This window comes from Glycine soja, chromosome 17 (assembly GCF_004193775.1).
Source record: "Glycine soja cultivar W05 chromosome 17, ASM419377v2, whole genome shotgun sequence".
In the NCBI taxonomy this organism is placed as follows: Eukaryota; Viridiplantae; Streptophyta; class Magnoliopsida; order Fabales; family Fabaceae; genus Glycine; species Glycine soja.
Genome location: NC_041018.1, coordinates 31,696,709 through 31,707,910, shown reverse-complemented (window position 1 = coordinate 31,707,910; position 11,202 = coordinate 31,696,709). Strand labels below are relative to the sequence as shown.

At 33.9% G+C, this 11,202-nt stretch overlaps 1 protein-coding gene across 1 annotated transcript; it reads left to right on the top strand.

The window, feature by feature from the left end:
• The first annotated feature begins 231 nt into the window (after nt 1-231).
• Nucleotides 232-9,679, top strand: LOC114392905 (plasma membrane ATPase 4-like). Its single transcript, XM_028354158.1, has 16 exons — nt 232-607; nt 3,871-3,990; nt 4,085-4,321; nt 4,819-5,580; nt 5,676-5,798; nt 5,877-5,981; nt 6,074-6,218; nt 6,317-6,481; nt 6,739-6,977; nt 7,066-7,098; nt 7,197-7,278; nt 7,374-7,534; nt 7,643-7,816; nt 8,153-8,335; nt 8,445-8,626; nt 9,223-9,679. The coding sequence occupies exons 1-16, from the start codon at nt 560-562 to the stop codon at nt 9,317-9,319; spliced, it is 2,856 nt and encodes a 951-aa protein (XP_028209959.1). The 5' UTR covers nt 232-559; the 3' UTR covers nt 9,320-9,679.
• The last annotated feature ends 1,523 nt before the right edge of the window (nt 9,680-11,202 follow it).

Below are 11,202 nucleotides of genomic sequence, written 5' to 3'. Positions count from 1 at the left end.
TCCTTTTAATTTTTTAATAGTATCCTAAAGACATTAATTTATAAGGCTTTACAAATTATACTATTTTTTTATTGATTTTTATTGATGATAATATAATTTTTTTTAAGGCAAAAAAAGCATATCACCGTTAAATCGTAAAATTTTACCACGGTAGGACAAAGCTTTTGTACTCTCTGTAGCCACAAATGATGATTATATATATTATATATAAGTATATGACAAGAGAAGAGAGGAGACCCTGAAACTGAAAGAGAAAAAAGTGAAGTGAACGGGAGCACCCAGAGAAGTTCACGGCTTCACTTTCACATCACCAAACACCTCTCTCAAGGCCTAGCTAGCTTAGCTTCAATCTCTTTCCTTCTGCCTCCTTTTCCTCCCTCTCTGCATTTATTTTCTTTTGGACTATTCCACTCATGCACCCTCCAATCCCCTCTATTTAACCCTCCCTATCTTCTTCTCCTCACATAATTCACACACACTCATTATTACTATATACACACCTTCTTTCTTCTCTTCTCCTTCTTCAGTTCTCTTCCTCTTTTTCCTTCTTTCTTTCAACATGGGTGGCATCAGCCTCGAAGAGATCAAAAACGAGAACGTCGATCTGGTACTTATTCTGCTTCTTAATTCCTTGTTCCTCTTTAATTTTCTTCTATCTACCCTTTAATTAATTTATTTTCTTATGGACTTTCAATATGCCCTTTAACCATTTCCTTTCTCACCATTTCTCTGTGTTTTTTTTTTCTCTTTCTTTCAACGAAAATTTAGATATCAAATTTAGTAACGAAAATTAGTAGTATTTTAATTATTTCATCATTAATTACTTTTAATACGTCTTTTTATTTATTTATAAAAAATCGATTTTCTTCTTCTGAAAAGAAAAATAAATTCACGGGTACTGAATGATACTTGGATTTGCAGTCACGTTCCCTTTTTGTTCCCTCTCCAAACTCGTGAAAACCCTCTTTAGGCCAGTGATTTTTATGAGCTGGATATTCTAACAGTGTACTACACGAAGAGTTAAATTCTCACGACACATTTTTTTTTCGGTAAAAGATTCTCATGACACAATTTCTAATTTATTTTCTTTTGGAGATTTGACTCAGTAAGAATATTATTATAATCCATATATACATAATTATAGATATATTATTATTATTATTATTATTATTGATTTTCTTGATGATTTAGATTATTTCCCTTTAGAAGATAGCAAGTAAGCAGCAAGTTCTCCCTTCACGGCCTTACTCAACAAGCTAGCGACACTAATAGAAGATACAATTTTTTTGGGTAATCATTTATCAAAATTATTTTAATGAATATATGGAAGATAAGTTGAATTTTCTTAGGATATACGTATTTGAGACATACATATTTGAATACGTATTTGGGATATACGTATTTTGGTGACTACCTACCATACGGAAGTTACTACTACCAAACGTCATTTGATGATTAGCGGTGTGACCTATTTCGCCGAGTCAACCGAAATCCCCTTTTTTTTCTGGGTTGTTATCGTATTTTTCAACTTTTATTTTCGTTGTATATGAAATTTTTAGCAAGCTATTAAGTTTATTAATTTTTAGCAAGCTATTAAGTTCACAATTAATTATCTGATTATTACTTGCTTGCTTTTTCATACGAGTTCATATCTATTGGTCCCTACTAATAATTTTGATGAGTAAAAATGTATTTGATCTCTCAAAATATTTTAAAATGTTAGTAGCTTCAATCTCTATAAATTATAAAATTTTAGTTTCTATATTTATCAAAAGTGATATAATTTTAATCCTTTTTTAAGACTAAAACAGGTTTTATTCATTTATTGAAAATAAATAACTATAAACATATAATTTTTTATAGAATAAAAAGAATATTTTAAAGAAAAAAAAACATATTTTATTCTTTTTGTAAGATTTTTTATAAGTTTCGGTCATTTGAGTCAATTATAAAATTAATCCTTGATCCGGAGCTTAATCGTACTTTAAGTTGTTGATTTCTCTGCAATGATGTATTCTACATGAATTGAAAAAACACATTTTATTTTAATAAAAGAAAAAAATACAAACAAAATAAATAATAAAAAGAGGTTATTGTTTGTGATGATATTTTTGCTTTACGAAGAAGAAAGAAATGATTTCGTAAGATTCCGAGAAATCCGCACCGTACGATAGTTAGTGGCAGCAAATAACGACTTGAAATAGTTTTTTCTTCGCGTACGGCACGGCTCTCTCTATTCTAATATGAAGTAAAATGAAGTAAAAATAAGGATACATTTGACTTTATTTTAAAGTGAACAAAATTAGATGCTTTAATTGGAATTAAGGATGGAAACATTAGTGGCTTTTTGCTTTATACATTTTTACTTAATCATTAGAGTAGTTCAATCCAATTTTTTTTATTTACCAAATGGTTTAATATGTATGAGTTATGGTACTTTTATTACTGAATTTAATTTCTAATGATAAAAAAATCAAAATTTTTTATTTACTCTTTGATTGTATTGCAATAAGCCAATATTATCTCTTAAATTGTAGTTTGTACAAAAATATAATTAATTTTATTGTTGAATTAAATTTAAAAAGTTTTTATAGAATTGAATCTAAACTGAATTTCAATCATCATCAGCTTCAGAATTTTGGAAGATTTAAACGTTTTGGTTAAAATGAATATTTTTCATCTTCATTTTTACTTGATCTGGATTCTGATTCTTATAATTATTCATTTGTAGACTTTGATTTTGATAATTTTAATTATTTGATATTGATTTTTACCATCCAGGTATCTACTCCTATTGTTTTTACTTATTTGATATTTTTTTATCTATACTTATTTGAGTTTTAATCTTTAGAGTTTTTATTATTGGTTTTTAATCTTCCTTAAGCATAAGTTCTTATTGTTTCCAATTATTAAAGGATTGGTTTGTAAACGATCAAAACCTTATTAAGTAAAATTGCAAAAGGTAATATTAAAACTTTGTACCCATCTCTATGTTCTTATTTTTTCAAATTTAATTTTAAGGAAAATTAAAATAATTTATGGGTGATGTTTTCTTAGCCAATTTATGGGTAATGTAACACAATTAAAGTTGGGTATATAAAAAAAATTATTTCCCGTTTTATGAAATATTATTTTTTAGAACTATATTTAATTTTATTTTTTAACAATAAAATTCCATGTAATCGCTACTGAAAATTTTAAGATAAATTAAATTCTGTTTCAATAATTGATTAAAAATAGTTAATGAATAGTAGGGTGAATAAAATCAATAAATAAGTTAAAAGTATTTGTCTTGGAAGATAAATTAATGCAATATTTATTTTAATTATTTTTTATATTATTTTACTCTTAATTCTTAATGCTTCGTTTACTCTTATTCTTAAAACGTCACATCAAAATTCTTCAATTTGTTAGGAATAGTAGAGATCATATTTTGAGGACTAAAGTATGATAAATTCATTCTTAATTAAAAGAATAGTAATTTGCGGTTTTTTTTTGGAGGAGGGGGTGTGTGACATTAGGACAACTTCGTCAGTAGTTAGTTAGTAGAAACTTATGGATTCCTAACTTCATAAAGCTTGATTATTGTAATTGGGTTTTGAGTGACATTTTTTTTCTCTCAAACAAACGAATACCTTAACCATTAGTTCATGTTTGATTCTCCGTTGTAAAATTATGTTTGAGGCAAAGTTTATTTTGCCAATGGATTAGAACCATTGCTTTTGCATTCATTTTACTTTTATCCTTTGGATTTGCATTGGAACCAATGTCTCAACATTTTCAAGTGCAAACCAAACATGCACATGTTTGTGCATGCTGCTAAGTAGTATTATGAGAAATAACAAGCATTGAAATGAACCTTGTCCTCAGGAACGGATTCCAATAGAGGAAGTGTTTGAGCAGCTGAAATGTTCAAGAGCAGGTCTAACATCAGAGGAAGGGGGCAATCGGCTTCAAGTCTTTGGACCAAACAAATTGGAAGAGAAAAAAGTATGTTCTCATCACAAACTCATAATAATGCAGTTTATGCTTTTTTGTTGCTTCATTAGATGCATGTAGGTGATGTTATGTTTGATGAAAACAGGAGAGCAAGTTTTTGAAGTTCTTGGGTTTTATGTGGAACCCCTTGTCTTGGGTTATGGAAGCTGCTGCTATAATGGCCATTGCTTTGGCAAATGGAGGAGGAAGGCCACCAGATTGGCAGGACTTTGTCGGAATTATCGCGCTGCTAGTGATCAACTCCACAATTAGTTTTATTGAGGAAAACAATGCTGGCAATGCTGCTGCTGCTCTTATGGCTGGTTTGGCTCCCAAGACTAAGGTTTTTATTTTACCCTCAAACTTATTTATGGAACCAGTATACAACTTGGTTCCTAAAAGTTATAACTTGTATTGCTTTGGTCCCCGAATGTATTGGCTTGCTAATAAGATGCAGTTTCTTAGGTGCTTTTGATGTTGTTTCCCAATAAAAAATAGTTTCACCTCAATGATCTGTTTAAGAAAGGTTTGCATTAAATATCTCCATAGATTACCGAGGTGAAACTTCAATTCTGATTGGAGAGCAATACTAAAAGTACCTAAAAAATTGTATCTAAGTTTTGTGCATAAATTTATCCTACCAAATTGTCAAATTGTAAACAATTTCACGGTTCAAAGGAATAATTTGTACGGATGAAAACAATCATGGACCAAAGCAACACAAGTTGCCACTTTCAGAGACCAGATTGTATATTAACTCCTTTATGGTTGTGTGTGCATTATTTATGCTAGCATCTTTTTAATCAATGTTTGTTAAACTTTTATGGCCTCAAATTTTAGGTACTAAGGGATAACCGATGGAGTGAACAAGATGCTGCAATTTTAGTACCAGGAGACATAATCAGCATCAAGTTAGGAGATATCATTCCGGCCGACGCTCGTCTTCTTGAGGGTGATCCTTTGAGTGTTGATCAGTCTGCTCTGACTGGAGAATCACTCCCTGTAACAAAGAGTCCCTCGGATGAAGTGTTTTCGGGATCAACGGTCAAGAAGGGTGAGATAGAAGCAGTTGTGATTGCTACTGGGGTGCACACCTTTTTTGGCAAAGCAGCTCATCTGGTGGACAGCACCAACCAAGTTGGACACTTCCAGAAAGTGCTTACAGCAATTGGTAACTTCTGCATTTGCTCAATTGCGGTTGGAATCGTCATCGAGCTCATAGTCATGTACCCGATTCAGCACCGCAGGTACAGGGATGGAATTGACAACCTGTTAGTGCTCTTGATCGGAGGAATTCCCATTGCCATGCCAACTGTGTTGTCTGTCACTATGGCTATTGGTTCCCACAGGCTTTCTCAGCAGGGTGCCATCACAAAAAGAATGACAGCTATTGAGGAAATGGCAGGCATGGATGTCCTATGCAGTGACAAAACCGGGACTCTCACCTTGAATAAGTTGAGTGTTGACAGAAACTTGATTGAGGTGTTTGCTAAGGGTGTTGAGAAAGAGTATGTTATTCTTCTCGCGGCAAGAGCTTCTAGGACTGAAAATCAAGATGCCATAGATGCTGCAATTGTTGGAATGCTTGCTGACCCAAAGGAGGTATATATATACACAATCTAACTCTTTTGTACAAGAAAAAAAAACTTGAATTTGGGATATAAATAAAATTTAATTTTGATGTTCTGATTGATTAGGCACGTAGTGGTATTAGGGAGGTACATTTCCTTCCATTCAATCCTGTAGACAAGAGGACTGCACTGACCTACATTGATTCTGATGGAAATTGGCATAGAGCTAGCAAAGGGGCTCCTGAGCAGGTAAATATTGGTTTCATTGGCTCAATCTTATGATATTTTTTTTAAAGATGTTTACACCGTGCTTTTCTCCTGCTTCAGATAATCACCCTCTGCAACTGCAAAGAGGATGTCAGAAGAAAGGTTCATGCAGTAATTGATAAGTTTGCCGAGCGTGGACTTCGGTCTCTAGGTGTTGCAAGACAGGTAAGCAAAGCTAATAACTTTGTGTCTTCTTTTCTGTTTGATTGAAATGAATACAATTCTTTTATTGAAAGCTTATATGATCTGTGAAACAGGAAGTACCTGAAAAATCAAAAGATAGTCCTGGTGGACCATGGCAATTTGTTGGTCTGCTACCATTGTTTGATCCTCCCAGGCATGATAGTGCCGAAACCATTAGAAGGGCTCTGAACCTTGGTGTGAATGTTAAGATGATTACTGGTAGGATTTGAAGTCATAATTTCTTGAAGCTTTAACCATATAATGAAATCCTGTAGCTAAGTAGCTTTGAAATTGCTTGTGCCTCTATCATTCTGTAGGGGATCAGCTTGCCATTGGAAAGGAAACGGGCCGAAGGCTTGGAATGGGAACAAACATGTACCCTTCATCTGCATTGCTTGGCCAAGACAAGGATGCTTCTATTTCAGCTCTTCCAGTTGATGAGTTGATTGAGAAGGCTGATGGATTTGCAGGAGTATTTCCTGGTAAGTCCCTTAAATTTATGTGTAATGAGTGCATCTTATTTAAGTTAGAGTTATAACTTCACTTCAGTGTTTATATGATAATGATAATGATGACCAATCATCAATTTCTTTTTTCTTCTGAACTATTTCAAACACCCTTATTAGTCCATGGCTTCTATGCAAGTATTGAAACTGCTATATTTACCAACAGAGTAATTATGCTTCAAATTGAACAACACTTCAAATGTTCTAATCCCTTTTTTCTTTGTATATGGTAGAACACAAATATGAAATTGTTAAGAGGCTGCAAGAGAGGAAACATATATGTGGAATGACGGGAGATGGTGTAAACGATGCCCCTGCATTAAAGAAAGCAGATATTGGAATTGCTGTTGCTGATGCTACAGATGCTGCTAGAAGTGCTTCTGATATTGTCCTCACTGAACCTGGTCTGAGTGTCATTATTAGTGCAGTGCTCACCAGCAGGGCAATTTTCCAGAGGATGAAGAACTATACTGTTAGTTTCCTTGCATTTATAGTTACTTATTTGATTTTATTTAAATGTTTTTGGTTGTCTAATCTCGAAAATTTTGATTTTGGAACAGATCTATGCTGTCTCAATCACCATTCGTATTGTGGTAAGTGTTGAAATTTGGTTGATACCAAAAAATGTCAATTTTTATTCTACATATACAATTGAATCATATACTTATGTGGTTTATTTTTTTCTTTGTAGTTTGGTTTCTTGTTTATTGCGTTGATCTGGAAGTTTGATTTTGCACCCTTCATGGTTTTGATTATTGCCATACTCAATGATGGTAAGATAATATTTTTCATGACCTTCATGTTATTTTTACTTTTCTCTGCTGAAATGTTTAAACTTATTTCCTTACACTACCATGCATTGATTTAGGTACCATTATGACTATATCCAAGGATAGAGTGAAACCATCTCCACTTCCTGATAGCTGGAAACTGAGGGAGATATTTGCTACTGGAGTTGTGCTAGGAAGTTACATGGCACTAATGACAGTAGTATTTTTCTGGGCAATGAAAGATACCAACTTCTTCTCGGTACATAATTTATATCTTTGTTTTTCTTTTTACCTCAATATGATCACCGCCGACTAGTGGAAATCGTGGAAATCCTAATGGCCATGTGCACAACTTTCACTCTTGCAGAACAAGTTTGGTGTGAGGCCGTTGAGCGATAGCCCTGACAAAATGATGGCAGCCTTATACCTACAAGTCAGTATAATTAGCCAGGCTCTAATCTTCGTCACAAGGTCCCGCAGCTGGTCTTTTGTTGAAAGACCTGGTCTTCTCCTACTAGGTGCATTTTTTATTGCTCAGTTGGTAAGATTGAACCTCCTATTCTCCCATCAGCAATGCAGTATATAAAGTTGTTTTTTCAGTTGCGTCTGATGTATTGTTGAGTGATCTGAGCCGACCTCACCTAGCAGGATAAGACTTTGTTGTTGTTGTTATTGTCGTTTGGCCTAAGTATTGTAGAAGCATCATTTTATTATGTTTTCAAGATGTGTCTTGATCATCACACATAATGCACTTATTCCTCTCCAAAACAACCAAAAGTAGAGAGAAAAGATCTGTTACCAAGGCAAATGAGTGTTTTAGTGTTTTTGGCTTTCTTTGGTGGTAACTGGTAACAATAACTTGTTCTGTAATTTACAGGTGGCAACTTTTATAGCAGTATATGCTAACTGGAGCTTTGCACGAATAAAGGGAATGGGATGGGGTTGGGCTGGTGTAATCTGGCTCTACAGTGTGGTAACCTATATCCCTCTTGATTTACTCAAATTCGCAATCCGCTATATTCTAAGTGGGAAGGCTTGGGATAATCTTTTGGAGAACAAGGTATGTTCTTTTTTTATTATTATTTTCTCTTATTTAACATTTGTTGCAATGCTGATATAGTCCAGAGGTTTATCTAGATTCATATCATGCTCATGATTTCTCATCACAGACTGCTTTCACTACAAAGAAAGACTATGGTAAAGAAGAGAGGGAAGCTCAATGGGCGGCTGCACAGAGGACACTTCACGGTCTTCAGCCTCCGGAAACTTCCAACCTTTTCAATGACAAAAATAGCTACAGGGAGCTTTCAGAGATTGCTGAACAAGCCAAGAGACGTGCCGAAGTTGCAAGGTAAGCCATTAAATTATATCACATTAAGCTAGTGCTTGTAAAGGATTAGGAAGTGCGTGGTCATTCAATACGAGTGATGCGAGCAACATATTCTCGGATACACTCTCTTTTCAACACATAGTAAAACTCATGAGGGACCCACTAAATACTCCCTCTATCCCATAATAAGTGTGTCTTATGTTTTTTTTTACACAGATCAAACAAAGTTAGTGAATAGATGAAAGAGTGTGCAAAATTAATGTTACCATCATTAATTTATTTACAGTTTTTGCTGCTCATCATTAATATCATTAAAGGTGTAAAATCGACAAGAAATAATAAATAATAAATTGAAAAGCTAAAATAGCACTTAATTTGTGACTTTTTTTAACACTACACTTACTATGGGACAAAGGTGGTAATAAATAGAATGGAGTCCACTAAGGAGTTGGACCTAAATCATGTAGTGAGATTCACATAATTTCACTGCATAATAAAAGTTGTGTTGAAAAGACTATATGAAAGTGTATTTTGCTAGCATTTTCTAATGTATGATACTGAGAAATAATGAATGATGTGTATGAAGTTCCTCTAACAATATTTGAAATGTGTTCTAGGCTTAGGGAGCTTCATACTCTAAAGGGACATGTTGAGTCAGTGGTGAAGCTGAAGGGGCTGGACATTGACACGATTCAGCAGCACTATACAGTTTAAGGAGCTTGGACAAGCTTCGGGAAGAACCGGCTCAGTGCTTTTTTGAGAAATTTTTTTTACATATAATGACGAAGAAAGACCATGTTCAATCTGTCTTTAAGTTACATAAAAAAATGAGTCCTGTGAAAATTTGAATGGTCTCTCTCACTGTCTCCATCTTTTCTTGGAGATACTATGCTCTTTTTACGTACCAAATAACATAATTGGTAGGGTTTACTATCATCTTTTTATCTGGTAGTATGCTAGTGTTATTGCTTACTAAGATAGTATTAAAAGCTCAATACATTGGTATTAACACCGTTGTTTAATATTGAACTCAACTTCCTGTGTTTTTCTCCAATCAAAATAAGTTGAGTCTCCGATGGCTATCCCATTTTTACAAGGTTCTTTTTTTTTTTTAGTCCATGTTATCTACAACTTTTTAAAATTGCAATTGCATTTGTCACGATCTAATACATAAAATGTGGTACATAATCATCATAGTTTGATGTGGTTGTAGCAATAACAAGATAAACATGAAAGAAATGCTTAACTGTTTGAATTGAATTAGAATTAAATTCTAATAAAGATATTGTACTTACCAAAATCTGACTAAGGTGAGCTCTTGCGTGGCCTTTGTTAAGAGGATAAGAGGGGGGGCCTACAAAACGTCTCTCTCCCCCCTCCTTCTTTCTGGAGAGGCCCAACACTTGGAGTCCAACAAGGGAGAGTTGTTAGTCCTATGTGTTAATTAAAAAAATTTTATATCAATAATAAATTTATATCAATTGCATTTGTCACGATCTAATACATAAAATGTGGTACATAATCATCATAGTTTGATGTGGTTGTAGCAATAACAAGATAAACATGAAAGAAATGCTTAACTGTTTGAATTGAATTAGAATTAAATTCTAATAAAGATATTGTACTTACCAAAATCTGACTAAGGTGAGCTCTTGCGTGACCTTTGTTAAGAGGATAAGAGGGGGGGGCCTACAAAACGTCTCTCTCCCCCCTCCTTCTTTCTGGAGAGGCCCAACACTTGGAGTCCAACAAGGGAGAGTTGTTAGTCCTATGTGTTAATTAAAAAAAATTTATATCAATAATAAAGTGTTTGCAATTGGTTTTGAGCCCTTGACCTCAAACTAAACTATGTCTCGATTTAACCACTAAGACATATTAGTTATGCTTGTAATTTTAGGATTTTACATTTCTCTTATTGTTTTTTGGTTGAGAACTAATCTGTATAAATCTTTGGAACTGAATGAAAATAGACAACATTGTTGTTTTGTCACAAAGTGTGAGCATTGTCTCTGTTAGGGTTCTTCCTTGAACCAACTGATCTTATCAGGAATTCACTCAATTCTTGTGGCGATCCTCTAGGCTTATCAAATCTCGTTGTTTGTGGCGCCTCTTTGATTTTCTTTCTTCCATGTTTCTGTTCCTATTTGCATTTCCGCGGTTTCCAAAATTGTGCCTTCAGCCCGAATTTTCTCAGGTTCGTTCTGCACATTTTACGAATATGTTTTTAGTGTTTCTTGACCCTAAATTGCAGTTCAAAGTGTCATCTTTCTTCTCGTTTTGGAATATGAGTTTTGTAGACCGAGATTCGAACGAAATTAAAAACTCGTTTTGGGTTGTTGTTCTTGGTGCGTGAATTCCATCCTAGAAGATTCGATTTTGAACCAAGCATGTGGTTCTCTCATCATTTGGTACCAGAGCTCAGTTCTAGGGTTGGAATTGAGTTACCTTTTTTCTCCATTCTCTTAATCAATTCTACTCATACTCTGTTGCTGACACAACCCTAATTTCTGTTTGCTAAAATTTGGATTGTGCAATTTGGTTTTTTGCTATCTTCAATTTCTTGTTCTGTTCATACTCTGTTGCATATTTGTTCTTGG